The following is a 20,047-nucleotide window of genomic DNA, read 5'->3' on the forward strand; positions in this document are numbered from 1 at the left end:
ACCACCAAGACACACCGTAGGTAATTCCCCAAACACAGAAAAAGAACTAAAATGGTGCACAGCAAAAAAATAAAACCACAAAAATGTCTAACTCAAAATCATCCCTTTGGCTGCCTAAAACTGGTACAACCACTGGTTTCAATGCTTATACTTCAAAAAAACTTGCCACTTAAAATGTTGCAAATATCCTTCATCCAGTCAAAGATACACTCACTCTATTACCCTCCAAGAAAGTCAGCCAACGTTTCATCAGTTACCACATCCATCTGTCTATTTCTAAGTCTAAAACCTCTAGTTGATATCTAATCCTTTGCAATTTATAGGCTGAATAATCAAGTTTATGAACAACAGCACACCCTACATACAATAGTGAAATAGAGGGCAAAGAAAGAAAATAAAAATTAAAACACATAAAAGTGCATGTGATACTCATCAAGATAGGACATATAAGTAAAGATGCCAGCTTTCATTTCTTCCCCTGATGATGAGGACTGCACCATCCTTAGTGACTTCCTTTGTCCATCAGCCATTCTGCGTTCCCTTTGCCTTCAGCCAGTACCTTCGTTGCTAAGGGATCTGTGTATTTGATAGAACTATCTGTTTAAAGGTATAACTGCTGGGAGGCCTGGGTGGCTCAGTGGGTTAAGCCTCTGCCTTCAGCTCAGGTCATGATCTCAGGGATTGAGCCCCGCATCAGGCTCTCTGCTCAACGGGGAGCTTCCCCCACTCTCTCTGCCTGCCTCTACCTACTTGTGGTCTCTCTCTCTGTCAAATAAATAAATAAAATCTTTTAAAATAAGTAAATAAATAATAAAGGTATAACTGCAAGCCTATTTCTGCTTGATGATCAGAGTGAATCACTCTAGCCAGTATCATAACCTTGTTCTTCTCTTTTTCCTTCTCTTGCCTATCCAATGACTCAAGACACACAAAATGGTTAGATAGCAGTCTCATCCCCAAATCAATGGAACCACTGCTCAGCCTGTGTTGGAAGAATTCCTTTCTTTGGTAACAGACCTCTAAACCAGCAAAACCCAGAATCTCTGAGACTGGCAGTTAAGAAAAAATTAATAGCCCTTTGTTCCTAAATCCATTATTTTTGCATATCGAAGCCTGATAGTTTTAAAACATATCCACAAATTCTTTGACCCTTCTCCATTAAGAAAAGGAGTCTCTGGTTGCTGGAGGGGAGTCGGGGTAGTGGCATGGGATAACCGAGTGATGGACACTGGGGAGGATATGCATTGTAATGAGCAATCGGTATTATATAAGACTGATGAATCACAGTCCTGCACCCCCAAAGCAAATAATACATTATATGTCAATTAACTGAATTTAAAGAAACTTTTTTAAAAAAGAAAGAAAAGGAGTTTCCTTTGACATAACCATCCTTAGTAACTGAGTCCTAATGAACCAATGTGATTTTGAAGTGACACTGCAGGACTTCCACTGTTGGTTTAGAAAGGCATTACAGTCTCCATCTGGATTTCTCTCTCTGGGGATGTTTTGCCCTTGGAACCCAGCTACCATGTTGTGAGGAACCAAACAGCACTGTGAAAAGGCCACAAGTAGGTGTTCTGACTGAAAACTAAGCATCAGTCCCCAGACACGTGAAAAAGTGAAACTTTAGATGATTTTAGCCCCCAATTTTTTGGCTGCCCCAGCTGGCACCAAGTGGACAGTAGAACAGAGATAAACTGTCCTCACTGCATCCTGCAGAAGTTATGGATTTGTAAGCAAAGTAAATGTTGCAGTTGTTTTAAACCACTAAGTTTTGGAGGTAGCTATACAACAATAGACAGCAAGGACATGAAGGAAAAGTCCTAAATATTGGACACCAGTTCAAAGCATATGCTGCAAAAAGGGTTATCTCCCAGAAGGCATCATAACTAAGTCTTCAGTAAGACGTGTGCTTCTTGGTGACAGACAATACAATTAGACCAATGAACTCTATGGGCAGTAGCCCATTGCATCACTTCTTTCATTACAGAGTGAGTTTTTTGGTCAGAAGATATACGGTGTCAGATGCAATGACTATGTACAAAACATTCAATAAATCCCCAGATGGTGGCACTGACAGCAGCACAGGAAGCAGGGAAGCAAATCTAAATCTAGAGTAAGCAATTTCAGAGAGGAAAATAACTATTCTCTCTCAATGACCGGGTAGGGTCAAAGGAATTGACTTGCCTGAGTGGCTGGCTGGTCCTCCTGGAGCAGGGTGTATCTCACCAACTCAGAATTGGTCAATGCTACTGGCAACCTGAACACTCAACAGTGGTTTGGTGATCCTAGGCATAGCTCCAATCCTGCTACCATTTCCATTTCATTCATGATTCCATTGAGCAAGCACTGAGCCTGGAAAAGCAAAAGGAGGCTGAGTTTCCTCCATAAAGCAGTTCATTTCATCTATTTGATTCATAAGATTCATTCTGCTAGGTCCATTAGCATATCCCCTCCCAAATATTCCTTGTCACCAGTTCTCCAGTCTTGCTCTTTCCAATGTCCTTGACCACTGGGCAAAACAATTAGCTTTGTACTATGAATTATTACCCAAGGCCAACTCTCCTTTCAGGAAAAGTGAACTTCTGGAAATACTGCTGGACACTCTGCACATTAAAAGGACTTCATGACTTCAGTGTTCTTCAGGTGCAAAGTGGGACCCCAACAATCTCACAAGGCATTTCTGGCAGGTACCACCATATCATCCAGAGCAACAAACCTGAGCAATGCCTGGCACATCATGGGTACTCAACGGACATTTGTTGAATCATTCTTCAAAAATGCAGATCATAACTAACTAAAACTTAAACATTTAGAAGAAAAAAATGTAGATCATTTCCCTCCCTCCTCTGTTTAAACTCCTTCAACAGCTTCCTATTGCTATAAAAGACCCTGCTGGGTATAACCTCTGCCTTCTCCATCCTCTTGTTCTCTGAACTCTTAGCATTGGTCCTCAATTCTTGGAATATTCCATGCTCCCTCCCGCCACAAGACTTTTGCTTGGACTGTATCCTCTCCTTGTCAAGTTAACTCCATCCTCACATCTTGACTCAAGGATTCTTTCCTGTCTTCTAACTATTTTTCTTCATAATTAACTCCCTATTTATTTACGTGTTTAATTAATTCCTGCCTTACCCTGGGACTCTAAGAATGTCAGGATTATGAGCACTCACCACTGGATCTCTAGCACCTAATAAATTGCCTAGCACTTAACAGTGCTAAATAATATTTTGCTGAATGAACACATAAATAAATGAATGAATGTGTCTGCAATAAAATGCAGCATATGTAATTTATCTCCAAGTTATCACTGCCAGTTTTGCTTAAGAAGCTTTCTGTTATCAATTCCTACTCCTTGAATTCACATTTCTTTATTAATTTAAAAAGGCATTTGTTTAGACAAAAACTTTCCTAAGCATTGTTCTATAATAGAACTACGCAATAGAAATATGTGAGCTACTATATAACTTCAAATATACTATCAGTCACATTATAAGAACTGAAAAGAAATAATTTTACTATTTTACTTAACCAGTATTTCCAAGACACCGTTTCAATGTGAGATCGATATAAAAAAATTGATGGAACATTTTACATTCTTTTATTTATCCTGTCTTTGAAATTTGGTGGGTATTTTAGTTTCATTGTATCTTGGTTTGAACTAGCTTCATTTCAAGTGCTCAGTACGGGACAGTGCAGTTCTTTAGAACTCACTTTCACAAGGAGTCTGACCATCCTCAGCACCTAAATTCGTGCCAGGAAAGCGTCCTCAAGTTGAACTTTCTTCCAGAAGATCTAACTGTTCCAGTATAAGAGATGATTTAAACCAGATACAAGAGTGAACCTCAACTCCTTCAGGATTCATTAATTTAGAAAGGTATCTCTAGGGGCACCTGGGTGGCTCAAAGGGTTAAGCCTCTGCCTTCTGCTTGGGTCATGATCTCAGGGTCTTGGGATCATCAGGGTTTTGGGATCAAGCCCCGCATCAGGCTCTCTGCTCAGCAGGGAGCCTGCTTCCTCCTCTCTCTCTGCCTCTCTGCCTACTTGTGATCTCTGTTTGTCAAATAAATAAAATCTTAAAAAAAAAAAAAAAGGTATCTCTAGGAACAATTTTAATGTCCATCTTCCTATAACATCTTTTTATGTCTTATTTAACTAGAAACTTTGTTCCTCCTGAAGTTATGGGCCACCTTCTTTGCCAACCTTTAATTTCTCCTCCTTCGAAGCCAATTTATAATTCTCCATTTTTAGGTTCTTCATGGCAAATATGTCCGTTCCCTTGGCTGCTGAGGAAAGTTGGGGCCGTGTGGGGGTGTCTGTCGAAACCTCCCATGTTCAGTACTCATTCTTTCGGCGCCTTCGTTATGCCTGCTTGGACCTCTGGAGGTGGCCGCCCAGAGAGCAACCCAAATCATGATTTAAGGCCCAGAGCTGGAGTCGGATTGCTCCTTCGGTTCAAAAAGCAGCTCTCTGTCTGCCAGCACTATACGCACACAACGGCTTTTAGATGCTTTAACCTCACCAGGGAGCCACTGCCCAGAAAAACAAACAGCATTAGCTAGCGCTAGACAAGCCCGACCTCGGCTTCACCACCTGCCCTTGGCTAAAGAGGAAGGGGCGGGATATCCTCCCGGTCGGAGACACTTCCGGAAGTGATGTAGGAGTGTCAACATGCAAGATGGCGACGCATCACCGGCAGAACACGGCAGGGCGGAGGAAAGTGCAGGTATGGGAGTCCCGCTCCTCGACCTCCAGGACGTGGCCTGCGGCCCCGAGCCCACCTGCAGCAAGGAGATGCCTCGGGCCGCGGTCGTTCAGGGTAGCGGCTTGGGGCGAGCGGGACAGGGCGCGGCCGGCGGCGAGGGGTGGGGCCGCGGCACTAACGGCTTGAGGAAGGGGCGGAGGGCGGCTGACTGGGCCCTCCTGGGCCCAGTCCCGGGACCCTAGGGTGCGCGGTTTGGAGCTCGGGCCTGTCGGACTCCAGCTCTCTCGTAGGCTTGGGCTTGTTGGGTCTGGAAGGGCTTGTTTCCCGCCCACCTGGCTCCCTCTTCCCTTGCTTTTCATCAAAACGCTCTGCCCTATCGCGTCTGAGCCGAGGCCTGCGGGCACTTCCTCGGCGGGCGGCTGCGGAATGGGCCTATGCGGGGGCGTGGCGGGGCAGCGGGGCGCAGATGGCCCGGAGGGGTTTCTGCGGAGGATTCTGCACTTGGGAGCCCTCTGCCTTTTCATGTTTTTGTTTTTGCGGAAGCTTTGTCCCTTCTCAGGTGGAAACGACGTGGAAGTGTGCAGGTGTTAGTGGGAAATAATCATTTTTATTCATTTCTTCATCTTCATAGTGCATCCTCAAATCTTTTTTTTTCCCGTTTCTGATGATTATTCAGGGGTAGGAGTTATCTGACCCTTTCGTGTGTTCTTTATGCCTTTGTGAATGCACTCTTATTTTGGGTACAATTAAGAGTTACCACTCTCTATTATTTTCAGCTGTGCAAGGAGTAAAAGGGCCTATGGCAAGTGTTTGCCTACAGGTATATTGTATATAGGAGTGATGGTTTCTGCGCTTATTCATTAAACGTTTACTGAGTACTTAATTTAGTCCTAAAGATGTGCAAAGAATTGAGACAGTATGGGAATAAGTAATACCCAGGATCTCTTTATGAACTACGTTATATGTAGTTCTGCAGATTGAAAGCGATTGTTTAATAGGTAAACAGGACAAAGTGATCCTTTAGGAAGGTAACCCCGGCAGTCGCTGTAGACCATTGACTTCTGGGCAGTTCACTTACTTGTTTTATTGGTCTCATTGATTCACTACAATGACCTGAGCATTCACTAGATGTCTCTGAGTGATGTCTCTGAATTGAGTGAAATTAATGAGAATCTAAAAAAACTTAACTTGTTAGGTGATTTTTAAGTGCATCAGTAACAGGATTTAAGTAACCCCAGCATTCAAGCTAGGTGGGTGAAAATGTGTGCTGTGGACTAAAATGTAACTCAAAATTGTCTTAATTGTGTTCTAGACACTAGAGTGGTACACTTCTTAGGGTAGTGAGGAGAGTTAATCAGGCATCTCAGTTTCTTGCATTTAAATGTAAAAGGCCATTTAAAAGTACAAGATGAGGAAATATAAATTCGCCACAATGTGTGTGGAAAAATTGAGTGTTTTAATAAGCTGAATGTGAGCCATTGCATGCTGAATGAGGGAGATAATTCATTCTTTGCCGGTCATAATACAAAACTACAGTTTGGGGTTCAGCACTTATTATCTTGTTCTTGATAGGTCTAGCAGTCAGATTGGTGAAGTAACCTGAAACTATTTCCTATAAAGAGCTCAAAAGAAGGAAGATTAGCCTGCTGAAGAGAAGATTCAGTGAATCTTGTTAGTTGCTTTCAGAATTTGTCCCCAAGATATAGAACCAATGTGAGAAGCTACAGAGATTGTATCTCATTGTGAGGGAAAACTTTTGTTTTTGGCAGTGTTTTTCAAACTATTCTCTGAGCACTGTTGGCATGTTGGGCTGCATGATTCTTTATTCTTTACTGGGGGTGGGGGGAGGTCCTATGCATTATAAGTTGTTTTGCATCATCTTGGCTTCTGTGTACTAGATGTTAGCATCCCTCCAGTGTTGACAACCAAAATTAACTAGATACTTTAAAATGTTCGTGGGAGGTTGAAAACCAGTGTTCTATATCTCTTTGTGCGTGTGTACACAATTTACTTATTTTTTAACTCTGAACAAAATCATAGTATTTATTGTTCAGTGTCTTGCTGTTTGGCAAAATTTTAAATACACATTCCCATTGACCCAGCAATTCCAAGTCTAAAAAATTGTTTTACAAAAGTGCAAATGAGGGGCGGCTGGGTGGCTCAGTCAGTTAAGCGTCTGCTCAGGTCAGGATCCCAGGGTCCTGGGATTGAGCCCTGCTTCCGGACTCTCTGCTCAGCGGGGAGTCTGCTTCTCTCCCTCCCTCTTTCACTCTCTCTCTCCCTCCCTCCCTCCCTCTCTCTCTCTCTCTCTCTCCCAGTGCTCCTACCCTGGCTCATGTTTCTCTGGCTCTTAAATTAATTAATTAATTAAAATTAATTTTTAAAATTTTAAAAAGTTTAATTTTTTAAAAAGTTTAATTTTAAAAAAACAGCTTTCTCTAGTTGTGCAAGAGTGTTTATTTTAGGAATGCTGTGATTGTGAAAAAACCCTATGTCCATCAGTAGTCACTTAGCAGATAAATACACTTACGTAGTGGATTAATTTGCAGTTGTTAAAAAGATAAGTTTGATCCATATTATTAAAAAGGAAAGATGTCCAGAAGTCAGAAAAACAAGTCAACATAGCATAGTCCCATTTCCACAAAGGAAATAATGTGTTTTAAACGTCTGGAAGGCTATTAACAGTAATTATCTCTAGTATTAGATTATGTGATTATGGGTAAGACAGGAAATGGGATATCTTTTATTTTAAAATATATGTTAATATATATTTTTGAGCTTTTTACAGAATTTTTGTTTTTATGAATAAAATCTCTCCATTTTGGAAAAAGTGTATATGCCTACCTAAAGATAGTTTGCTTCTTGGCTGTCTTGTAGCAAGAGGCTGTAGCCTTGAGCTTCATTATTAAATTGTAGGCCAAAAAGAACCCTTGAGACTTATAATACTGATAAATAACCAGTGGAGAGGGGTCCAAACATTACTACTTATTAATTATAGACATAATGAAGAATGAACACATGTCCTACCATCTTCGACTTCTAAGCAGCCTGAAGGTGAGTATGAGGGGGAGGGGTGGATTTGTGATTGGCAGAAACATGATCAGACAGTCAAATGTATGAATTCAGATATATGATGCAGATTTTTTCCTGATAATCAAGGTATCAAGCAAGTATTTTCATTCTCTGGTGGTCCCTTACTGTTATTATTTTCTAACAACTAGAGTCTATTGGTTGACTCACACTCTTTCTCTCTCACTCTCCCACTTCCTCCCCCTCGCCCTCTCTTCATCAACAATGGCCTCTTCCCTCATTTGCTTCAGAATTCTTGAAATGAGGTTATCACTGCTCATCCTATTCAGGAGCAGCAACCATGCCCTAGTATCCAGTGATGTTTTAACTATATACATACTTGGCCTTCCATAACAGGATTCTTTTCCTTGGAAATGACCCCAAATCCAACTTAACCAGGCTCACATAATAAAAGACATGTGTTGGCTCAGGTAAATGAAAAATCAAGAGGTAATGCTGGTTTCATGCAAATCTTGAACCAGCAGGTTCACTGTGACTCTAACCTAAGAAATGTTGTAAAGTCAGCTTTACCATTGGGCTGCTGCTGAGTACTCTTCTCTTCCCAAACTCCCAGCTGTAGGCCTTCACTCTATTGGAGGGGGGTGAGGGGGCAGGAATGGGCTGTCCCATCCCAGTTCTCCTGTCCTTTCACGCAGTGTTCAAGGCTATAGTCTCTTAAGTAGCTCCTGTAAATTTTCTTCTAGGATTTGCTTGCCTTGAGGAGAGGAAATGGGGAATGAATGGAGAGGCAGCCAACAAAGGTTTCTTCTATCAGTACTTACCTTTTTTCTCTGCCAAATATTTTGTTATTCCAGACCTATTCAGAACTCAGTGTGGGTCCTTATTTCTGATTCTGAGTCCCAGTTTTGGGTTGGTTGTTTAATCTTTGAGACTTTTTTTTTTTAAAGGAAGTAAAGTGATGCCAAATCCTGACTTCTCAAGGAAAGACCTTTACAAATTAGCTGTATGTCCAAGATGAATTACTTTTTATGTAGGATGGGTAGTAGAACAAATTATAACAATGTGACATCCATTGGAACAGAGGTCAGTAAACTTTTTCTCTAAGGGGTCAGATGGTAAGTATTTTAGGCCTTGCAGGCCATTTACTGCATCATAACTACTCAACTCTGCCATTATAATGTGAAAGCAGCCATAGACAACACCTAGATGAATAGATGTGGCTGTGTTCCAATAAAAGTTTGTTTACAGAAACAGGCTTTAGCCTGGATTAGGACCATGGGTAGTTTTTTACTAACCCCTAGAGGAGTTTTACTAACACCCCCTGACTACAAGTCAAGCTAGAAGATGTCCTATTTTTATCTGCAAGAGTGCTTTTTAGAATAGTTTTTAAAATTGGCACTCTTGAAACTAGGTACAAGAAGGAAGTAATGGTCCACAGGATTGAACAGGGAAAACAGATGTGGGAATTCCTGCTATCTGGCCAATTTTTCTTGGCCAGATTTAGTCTGATTTAACCTGATAGCTGGAAGTAGCCTTACACTAAAAAACTGTGTGATTCCACTTATAGAATGTTATAGAACAGACAGAACTAACCTGTGTTGAAAAAAGTCAGATCTAGATTGCCTAGGAATGGGGAGTAGAGGTTGGGAAGCAGAGGAGGAAACGTTTTAGGGTGGTAATAATGTTCTTTGTGTCTTGGGTAGGGGTTTGTATTAAACAGATCCATACATTTGTTAGAAGTATCTGTGTACACATAAGATTTCTACTTTTCATTATATGTAAAATTTACCTTAAAAGAAAGCCGTTTTTTTAAAAGCCACAAATAAATAATGAACTTTAGATGATGATACACAAGTTGAAGTATTTAGGGGGAGGTGGTATTGATGTGCAACTTATTTTGAAAGGCATTGAAAGTAATAGATCAAGTGGTTGGATGGGTATGAGATAAACAAATACAAACAGTGTTAATTGTAGAATAGATGTGGGTATACAGACATTTGCCATGTAACTCTTTCAACTTTGAAATTTTTGTAATAATGTTGGGTGAAAATAAGCTTTAAATGTTAAAAAATGGTTAGTGATAAGCAGCAGCAGGAGGGGGAAGTGCAATTTTAAGTGTGGTGGCCAGAAAAGGATTTGCTGAGAAGTTGACTCTTGAGTAAGGATCTGAAGGAAATGAGATTGCCATCTGGAAGAGCATTCCAGTGAGAGCATCAGATGTAAAAGTCCTGATTGGGAATGTACCTGGCTTATTTGTGGAATGCTAATGAATCCTTTGTGGCTAGTATGGAGTGAGTGAGGAAAGAGGAGCAGGAGATGAAATCAGAGAGGTAACTGCAAGCCAGATCTTTTAGAGCCCTATAGGTCATAGGAAGGGCTTTGGCTTTTGCTCTTGAATGAGATGGAAATCAGTTGGTGAACTTGGAGCATTAAAACACACATATATGTGTGTTTTAATAGGACCAGCCTGGCTGCTGTATTTAGAACAAACTGAAGATGAGCAAGGGCAGAGCAGGGGGACAGTAGCTATTTAAGAAATCCAGATAATAGTGCTCCATGAAGGGTGGTGAGAAGTAGTTACATTTTGGAAGACTAGACTCACTGACAGGATGTGAGATGAGACAAATTGAAGTAGTGCTGGCGCCAAGGTTTTTGGCCTGAGTGATTGAAAGAATGGAGTTGCCATTAAAGCCCATCAGTGAGAGAGACTAGGAAAAGCTAGTTTGGAGAGGACTGTTGGTTTGGACAAGGCCACAATTAAGATGCCTGTTAGACATCCAAGTGGAGGTAAGTCAGGGCACACTGTTGGGTGGTAGGGGGTGGAGCAGGCTGGAGAAATAGCCCAGAGTCCTCTTTTGTGAGCCTGAAATGCTTTGTCTTTTAAGGTATTTATTTATTTATTTGGCGGGGAGAGAGAACGCAAATAAGCAGGGGGACGGACAGGCAGAGGGAGAGGGAGAAGCAGGCTCCCTGCTGAGCAGGGGGCCCAATGGGGGCTTGATCCCAGGCTCAGTCCTACGACTCTAGGATCATGACTGAGCCCAAGGCAGCTGCTTAACTGATGGAACTACCCAGGCACCCCAGGCCAGAAATGCTTTGAAGTATCCCTTGTTTGCTTAAAAAGTTTGTGAATTTTGTACTTATTCTATGATATAATAGCATATTTGTTTTCATATAAAAATTGCCACTGTGATTGGCAGAATTCCCCCTCCCCCCAGCAAATGCCCATGCCCTATTCCTTGAAAGTTGTGGACATGTTATATTGCATGATAAAAAGAACTTCACAGATGTAATTAAGGTTACAGACCTTAATGGGGGGATTATCCTGGATTATCCCAGGAGACCCAGTTTAATCATGTGAGCTCTTAAACGCAGAGTGTATTCTCACAGTGGACACAGAAGTCAGAGAGATTTGAGGCACTAGAGGGACCCTCTTTTGTAGGAGAGGGCACACAGAAAGTAGGAGAATGACTGCACACAGCCTATAAGAGCAAAGATGGACCCCTGGCTGACAGCCAGCAAGGAAACAGGACCTTCAGGCCTACGGCTTGAATGAGCTTGGAGGTCAACTCTCCTAGAGCCTCTGAGAAGGAGCACAGACCCACCAGTCAACTCTTGTCCATATTGGCCTTGTGAGAGCAGAGGACCCACCCTAGCTCAGTATGGATTTCTGACCTTCAGAATTATGAAATAATAAATAGGAGTTGTTTGAAGCCACTAAATTTGTGGTGATTTATTATGTCAGCAGCAGAAAACTAATCTGATTATCATGAAATTAAAATAATCAACGATAGTTTTTCTCCTGATTGCCTCTACCCTTCTGCATATTACCAATAATTCAGGGCTATTTAAACTTGAAATGCAGAGACAGATCACATGAAGTTTAGTGGATCATCCCCATTATCTGATTTCTTTATTTTGGGTCCCAGATAATTGTTGGAGAAATTAATCAAACAGTGCTTACTAAGCCAGTTACAAATACTTAAGAGTATAACCTAACTGGATTAATTGCTGCTGGGGCACTACCACATTCTTCTCCTTGTTCGTCCCTTTACATGTTTCTTCTAAAACGCATAGCTCCTACCAAAGGTCTGGCTTCCCATCCCTTGCAGAGTTCTTAAACTACCCTCTGCTCTTCCCCATGCTCCCCCTTTTTAAGCAGTTTAAAATGGTCAGATATGAATCTTCATCTCTGCATATGCCTATACCCTTGACTGTATAAATAAGGTTTTTCCAGGACTTTGCTCACTCATTCATTACTACCATCTCCAGTACCTTCTGCTTTTCTTTTTCTTTTTCTTCCATCTCTTCTGCCTTCAGAGCTTACCTACATCTTTGGGTGGGGTTGGGGGAGGTGGGGAGTGGCAGCAGATTTCACTTAACTTGCTATGACTTCTCTTATATTCTTTCCACGCTAGAATGAAAGCTCCAGGTGCCTGGGTGGCTTAGTTGGTTAAGGGTCTGCCTTCAGCTGAGGTCATGATCTCAGGGTCTTAGGATCAAGCCATGTGTCAGGCTCCCAGCTTAATTAGGAGGCTGCTTCTCCCTCTCCTTCTGTTCCTCCACCCTGCTCATGTGCGCGCTCTCCCTGTCTCTCTCTCTCTCTCAAATAAAGAAATGTCTTAAAAAATAAATAAAAGATTGAAAGCTCCAGGAGGCCTTCTATGCTCACTCAAAATCCTCAGTGTTTAGAATTGAGCCTGGACACTGGTGGATGCTTCATCAATATTTGTTGAAAGAACTGCATCCTGTTTTTCTTTTATCTACAGCCATTTATTTTATTTTATTTACTTATTTGAGAGAGAGAATGAGAGAGAGGACACAGAGGAAGAGGGAAAAGCAGACTCCCCTGCCAAGCAGGGATCCCAGTGCAGGGCTCGATCCCAAGACCCTGGGATTATGACCTGAGTGGGAGGCAGATGCTTAACTGACTGAGCCTCCCAGGTGCCCCAATTTTTTTTCTTTAACAATAGGTTTTTAGGGGCACCTGGGTGGCTCAGTCGGTTAAGTGTCCAGCTCTTGATTTCAGCTCAGGTCATAATCTTAGGGTTGTGCAATCAGGCCCCTTACTGGGCTCCGGGTTGGGTGTAGAGCCTGCTTGGGATTCTCTCTCTTCCTTTCCCTCTGCTCCTCCCCCCACCCTTGTGCTCTCTCTCTCAAACACTAAGTTCTTAATGTGATATGTCTTAGAATATACCAGCATATACAGCTCATTTTCTTTTAAGATTTTATTTATTTGAAAGAGAGTGTACATGAGAGACAACACAAGCAGGGGGTGCAGCAGAGGGAGAGGGAGAAGCAGGCCCCTGGCTGAGCAGGGAGCCCGACATAGTGGTGGATCCGAGGACACTGGGATCATGACCCGAGCCAAAGGCAGATGCCCAGCCAACTGAGCCACCCAGGCGCCCCTCATTTTCATTCTTTGATGACCACTTAGAATGGATAATTTATCTAGTCATTTCCTCTTTGAAGATACTATTGTTGTTTTGTCCATCATACTAAAATTTACTAAAAAAAATTCATAACAGTTAAAAAATAATAAAGGAGGTCTTATAAAAGTAAACAAAAGGACAAAGATCCATAATATAGAATGCATAAAAGATGTAGGATCAGTTTGGAAGTTCCAACATCTGATCAATGGGGGTTTGAGAAGGAGCAGAGAAAAGAGATTATTAGTGACTTCATACAAGAAAGTTTTCCAGAGCTGAAGTGCCACAAGCTTGTAGATAGAAAGGGCTTTCTCAGTGCATGGCAAAATTGATAAAAGGACCAAAAAATAAATAAGTAAAGCGGCAAGAAAATAGAGAAGATCCTAAACACTTAGGAGTGAGGAGAGTGGGCAGGTGGCAGTACAGGAAACAATGAAAATGAGATCACTTTAGAATGGAAGGAAACAGAATGCCGTTGAATTCAGTAACAACGCTGGGTGCTGGATTGGAAGTTGGAGCCGGGGCTTCCAGAAGCAGAGGGGTTTTTCTACATGGGCTTCTTCACCCTGCCAAATCAAATATATAGAGGTAAAGACCTTTTTCGGCTTGTAAGGACTAAAATCACCTCCCATGCAGCTTTTCCTGTGTTAGTTTCTTAAGGTGCTGGGAATGGGCTTCAGCAAAACTGGAGAGTGAAGACAGAAGAAAGGAGACATTGGAACTCAGGAAACAATGGCTTGAACCCAGCCTAGCCTAGAAGAGCAGTAAAGGGAAGCATCCAAGGTGCCAGCTGTGCCAGCGGACAGAGAGGGCAAGTGGCCTGGGCCAGAGTGAGAGGATGTGTGTTTCTGAGAGATTTCTGGGTAAAGCGGGGTGATCTGGGCCTTTGCTCTCATATCTAACATGGTGCTGCAATGACCGGGAGTTGAAGTTAAAGTAGAGGAAAGCACCGAGGAAGGGAAGAAAGGGAGAACACCAGGGAAAACAAAAAGCTAAGAAAGAAAATGTATTCTTGGTACAGTTCTTGGCCAGTCAGTAGACAGCAATTACAAAGTTGAACAGTGTAGCTAGTGCTAGTGAAGTATTCACCTGAAAATCGTGGTACATTTATATCATAAGAGTACAGGGAGGAGTTACTGAGGGGAGTCACTAGATCGCAGCCTGCCATAGCCTGAATAAACAGATAATGTCTCAAATGGATAAGCCAGAAGGTTGTAGGATAAGCATAATATTTTGAGAAAGGGAGTATCTCTGCAGAAGCAACCAAGAGTTGAAATGAGTTACCCCAGGGAATTAAGACTGGGTATAGGGAGTCTTACCTAGACAACAGGGTTTTTCATCAGAGTCTTTCAATACTACGGTATTTGATCTTCTGAATATAGGCAAGAATTACTTGGACAGAAATTAAATTATACATTCAAAAAACTAACTAATATGTGTCTGTCGTAAAACATTCATACCATACAAAAAAGTCACGAGTGGGTGACAGTCACTGTAATTCCATCACTTGGGAGTTACTACTGATAGTTTTATGTATGTATATCCTTCCAAATTTATTGTTTTAAAATACACATTTAATATTCTGCAACATGTTTGTAATATTTATTTTTCACTCCTCTGTTGGCCATATTTCACTTCAAAAAAACACATCATGGCTTTCTTCCCATGTTGGTTAGTCTGTATCTGCGTCAACATTTTTAATGACTAAATAGCATTCTCTTTTATAAGGTGTGTGCCAAAATTTACTCAACTAGGATACTTCTAATTCTTTGCCATTTCTAATCACACATCTGTAGCAGATACCCTTGAAGAGGTAAGCCTGGATTTGTTTTGCTAAGAATTACTTTCCACCTGGAATGAGGACCTGACAATCATGTTGTTACTTTCTGACCATTTCCCACTGGACCAATCAGATCATCTGCCAGAAATTTGAAAATTAAGATTCCTATGTGCAACATAGTCTCCACTATGAAATGTGCCTTGGAGCCCCAGAGAAGAAGAGATTGAGAGAGGTTGAAATTGATAATGAAGCCATCTTGGTTCTGATGGCTTTCCAGTGTCTGATTCATGCAACAATATTTATTGTGTCTTTTATGTGCCAGACACTATAATGAGGTACAGTGATAGAAGGCACAAGGCTGACAAGTTCCTTACTCTCTTGAAGCTTTTATTCTAAAGGAGAAGATACAACAAAAAAAGAGAAATACAGAGCGTGGTAAGAACCGTGCAAGAAATAAGTAGGGTAAGTGATGGAGGAAGGAGATCAGGGGATGCCTTTCAGAAGAGGTGACTTTTCTGCTAAGATCCGAAGGGCCAGGATGAGCCAGACCAGATAAAAGCCGGGGGAGGGTATTCCTGGGGGGCTTATAGAGATGGGGGATGTTCTTGGCACCGGGAACAGTTCATACTGAAGCCCTGGTATGGGTGGGCTTGATGTGTTTGAGGAACAGAACAGAGTTTGGGGTAACTCTCATGAAAGAAGCCGAGGGGAGTGAGTTTGAAGTGAGTGTGAAGATGCAGGATAGATCCAAAGCATGTGAGGAGTTTGGACTCTTAATGCTGTGAAAAACTTTTGGAAGACTGCAGCAGAGAAGTGCCATGATTTTATTTTAAAAATGTCTCTTATGAGTCATGACCATATTTCCTGCCCTTGGGCTCTGATTGATATCCTTGTATATTTATGTTAAATACCCTCTCTTTCTCACTCTCTTTTTAATTTAAGCTGATTTGAGTAAATATCTGTTACAGTTACTTATACCCAAAAGACTAGGTCAAAAACAACAGTTAGGTTTTTGTGCATAGAGCCCTGGCCCTTTTTGTTTCTTTATTTATGTGTATGTTGGCATTTTCTTTTCTTTTGAAAAAGTATCCTCTTCATGATCTTTATTCTTCTGTCTGTTAGAGAGTTTGATGACTTCTTATTGTTTTGTATGGACTCTGTAGGCTCTCAAGAGTAAACATTTAACTTTCATTACATATTTCATTATTTTCCCAGTTAGATGTTTGCCTTTTCACCTTGCTCATCTTATTTTTTGGCATTTAGGGTTTGGTTTGGTTTTGGTTTTTCCCCTCTAAATAACAGCATTATTGAGATAAAATTTGTGAACTCACCCTGTTGAAGTATAGGATCCAGGGTTCTTTTGTAAATTCACAGTGTTGCACATTGATCACCTTATTCAGAGCCTTTTGTCACCCCAGAAAGAAACCTTATATCCATTAGTATTCACCCCCATTTTCACTCCTCCAAGTCCCTGACTTTCTCTTTCTCTAATGCACTTTCTCTTTCTGTAGATTTACCTGTTCTGGACATTTCGTGGAAATAGACTCCTAAAATAGGTGGCCTTTTGTAACTGGTCTCTTTAACTTAGCATGATGTTTTTAAGATTCTGTCAGTGTTGGAGCGTCTGTCAGTACTTCACTGCTTTTTATGGCTGAATAAGATGCCATTGCACAGATATACCACAATTTGTCTATCTTTTCATCAGTTGGTGGGCATTTGAGTTGTTTCCACTTCTTGGCTGTTGTGAATAATGCTGCTGTGAGCAGTTGTGTATGTATGGAAGGTTTTGACTTGTGTTGGTCAGAGCAGCATTGGTCTTTTTCTTTGAAAAGATTACCATTTCTTGTCATATCAGCAGAACCTTCTCTATATAGAGATTATACATATTTGCCTTTTTAAAAGTATTTTTATGATTAAATTGTTAAATTTCAATCTTTAGTTCATATGCAGTTTCATTTTGGTTTAAGATTTAGAGAAAGGATATAATTTTTCCCAGTGGAATCACTAGATACCCCTAGACAATTTATTAAAGAGGTTATCGTGCCTTCATTGATTTGAAACACTACATTTATATCTAAATTAAGAATTTGCAATAGGAAAATACGTGTCCAAATTTTGTTTTATTCTACTAATCCTTTTACTCCACTGTAATTCTCATAGCTTTACCTTTTAAGATCTTTAAAGACTATCCTTTTGTTTTTAAAAAATGAGCAGGTATTTTCTAGACAGTGTACTGTATGTGTTTTGTCAGCTTCTAGAAGGAAATCTGGTAGGATTCTGACCAAAGTTGGATTAAATTCACAAATTTAGGAAAGAATTATTAATTTTGAATCTTCTTGTGCTATAATATGGCACATCTCCTTTATTCAAATTGTTCTTTTTTGTACCTTGTGCTGTTGATTATGTATCTTCCTCACAAAATATGTTTTTTAGTACTTATTCTTTTTCTCATTGTAAGTCATCTTCTCCCCCCGCCCCCCAGGTTTTTTCTTAACCAGTTACTTTGTTAGATTAGATACATTTGCCTTCAGGCACCTAGGTGGCTCAGTGGGTTAAGTTTCTCCCTTTGGCTCACATCATGATCCAGGGTCCTGGGATTGAGCCCTGAGTTGGGCTCCCTGCTCAGCGGAGGGTCATCTTCTCCCTCTCCCTCTTCCCCTGCTTGTTCTTTCTTGCTCACTATCTCTTTCTCTCTCCAATGAGTAAATAAAATCCTAAAAAAAGAAAGAAAGAAACTTTTTGCTTTGGGCTGCCTTTTTCTTGTTTATAATTGCTTTTGGTTGATTCTCTTGGGTTTTCACATGGAGCAGAGCAGACAGGTTACCAACAGCAAAGTAGAGGAAAACGCATTGAAGGAAATGTTTAGCATATTACAGGAACGCAAAACTTCATTTTGTGTAGCAGGTCGGTTGAGGCCTTTTTGAGGAAGCATCATTTAAATACATGTAAAGACTGCAAACAAGTGGGGAGGAAGAGCTTCCACACAGAGGGACCAGTGAGTGCGATGGTCTGGAGGCACAGTGTGCCAGAATGGCGAGCAGAGTGTGCAAAGATGAGTGGCAGGAGAAGAGGCCAGTCAAGGAGTTCAGATCAAATCCTGAGTTAAGGAGAGTAAGTAGCTAAAGAGTATTAGAGCAGAGGTGAGACACATTCTAGTTTACATTTGTAAAAAATGGCCCAGCTGTTTTGTGGAAGATGGATTCAAGACAGCCAAGACTGGGGAGGAGTCTGGTTAGGAAGCAGTTGTAGTAAGTTAGGTTTATACCTACTAGTCCTGGACTAGGCTATTACGAATGTCATTCTTCTCCACTTCTCAGTGTTTCAGTCTCTACAGAATAAAATGACATTTTTATAGGGTTGAAAAATAAGTTTTATATTGGAAAACATGGGATTTTGGATTTCACATTGGCTACTAGTAGGCTACGTTTTATTATTGCATGTCTTATAACTTCATAAAAAGCAAATCTGGACGTATTTATCAGGTATCCTATGTTATTCGAGATGAAGTGGAGAAGTACAACAGAAATGGAGTCAATGCCCTGCAGCTGGATCCAGCACTGAACAGACTTTTCACGGCCGGTCGAGACTCAATCATAAGAATATGGAGTGTCAATCAGCACAAGGTAAGGCAGGGAGTGCGTTTTACATTTTAAATCTGTACTCAGTAAACGTTAGTCTGTCTGATAGGGCACCTTTCACAGTTTCACATTTAATCTCTGAGCAGTGACTTATTTGGTATGCTGCAACCAGAATTCTGTAAGCCTCTGAGAAAAACACCCCTAGAGGAATATTCAAAACTGCTTTAGCTAAAATGGGGACCCTGTAAACTAGGTATGTGATAAGAGCTCTCTGGTACAAAGGAACAAAGAGATTGGTTTGGTAGGAGGATTACTTTGAGCAATTTATTTTCCAGTTTTAAGTATGTTCCCCAAAAGGTTCTCGGCAGACCTTTACAGTGCTTTAAAAAAAAAAAAAGAAAAAGTTGGATATGCTTTTTTTACATTTATAATTAATCTGGAACTTTTGATTTCTTTCTTTAAAAGTGATTAGGGTACCAAAAAAATCCTTAGGGCCTTATTAGATAATAAAAGGTTGATATAAAAATACAAAGACAACATGGTCAACTTCTTCAGGAGATTTCTTACACAGGGAAAGGACTTAAATCTATGTAAAAAATAAATCCCCAGTCAAATGGAAAGGCACTCTTTTTGTATTTTCTTTGAATGCCTGTATTGTGAATGACATAGGAAGGAAGATTCAGGGAAGGGGAAAGAGCATTTACTGAGCTCCTAGACATGTACCAGATATACTCTGAGCCCTTTCCTCTCCAGTGTGGTTTTCTCACAACAACCCTTCGAGGCAGCTGATGTGATTCATTTTCATAGATGAGAAGACGGGCTCAGAGAAACCCATGGTTAAATAGCTGGTAATTGACAGAATTAGATCCCAGTCTAACTTCAGAACCCTGGTGCTTGACCTTGTAGTTTTAAAAGGCTGTGTCTTTCTAACAAGCTGTGGAAGTCTGATGTTCAGTCTGAAAAAGAGCCATTACCCTGCACAGTTGCTGGATAATGTTTCTTCAGATGGACTTCGGTCCAGTGGGCTTTAAATTTTTTAGCCAGTGGAAATAGTGGTGGCCAAGTATCAGAAACTAAGAATACTGTGGCTTTGAAATACTTGTTGGAACTCACATTTGAATTGGAATGTCACTTTCCTAGGAATTGACAGTATTTCAAATACATTAAGGAAAATACTCGCAAGAACTTAAGCCTGAGAGAATCTAGCAAGCTACCTATCCTGACCTTAGAAATCTTTTTTCCAGTCTTCATTTCATGACAAGACTGAGTAGCATCATTTCTCAAATAAATCTGTAGAGAACTGTTCTTTTCACCCTTGAAGAGTCTTGGACTTGCCTGTGTTCGGTATAGGATGTAACTAAATGCTTTAAAAGGCCTCTCCTGGTAATTAAGCCAAGAGAAGAATGGAAGAATCTCAAGTTACTGAATTGATACAGTGGCACGGGTAGTAGTACTCCTTTAACCTTGGGCTTCTGGTTCTTCTCTGAATTGCTATAGATATCATGAGGAAAACATTTAATTCAGA

General features: G+C 40.8%; 1 protein-coding gene across 3 annotated transcripts in view; it reads left to right on the forward strand.

Annotated features, from left to right (window-relative positions):
• The first annotated feature begins 4,671 nt into the window (after positions 1 to 4,671).
• The window catches only part of LOC111159164 (WD repeat domain 48), a 46,492-nt gene continuing 31,116 nt past the window's right edge, over positions 4,672 to 20,047 (forward strand). For 2 of the 3 annotated variants that reach the window (XM_022521595.1, XM_022521596.1), the window contains exons 1-2: positions 4,673 to 4,726; positions 18,427 to 18,567. In XM_022521595.1, coding sequence (XP_022377303.1) covers positions 4,679 to 4,726; positions 18,427 to 18,567 — 189 coding nt within the window. In that variant the 5' untranslated portion in view covers positions 4,673 to 4,678. Of the gene's footprint in view, positions 4,727 to 18,426; positions 18,568 to 20,047 lie in introns of all 3 variants that reach the window. The other variant, XM_022521597.1, reaches the window with a different exon arrangement.

This window comes from Enhydra lutris, unplaced genomic scaffold (genome assembly GCF_002288905.1).
Source record: "Enhydra lutris kenyoni isolate GAN:26980312 unplaced genomic scaffold, ASM228890v2 scaffoldscaffold66, whole genome shotgun sequence".
Taxonomy (NCBI): Eukaryota; Metazoa; Chordata; class Mammalia; order Carnivora; family Mustelidae; genus Enhydra; species Enhydra lutris.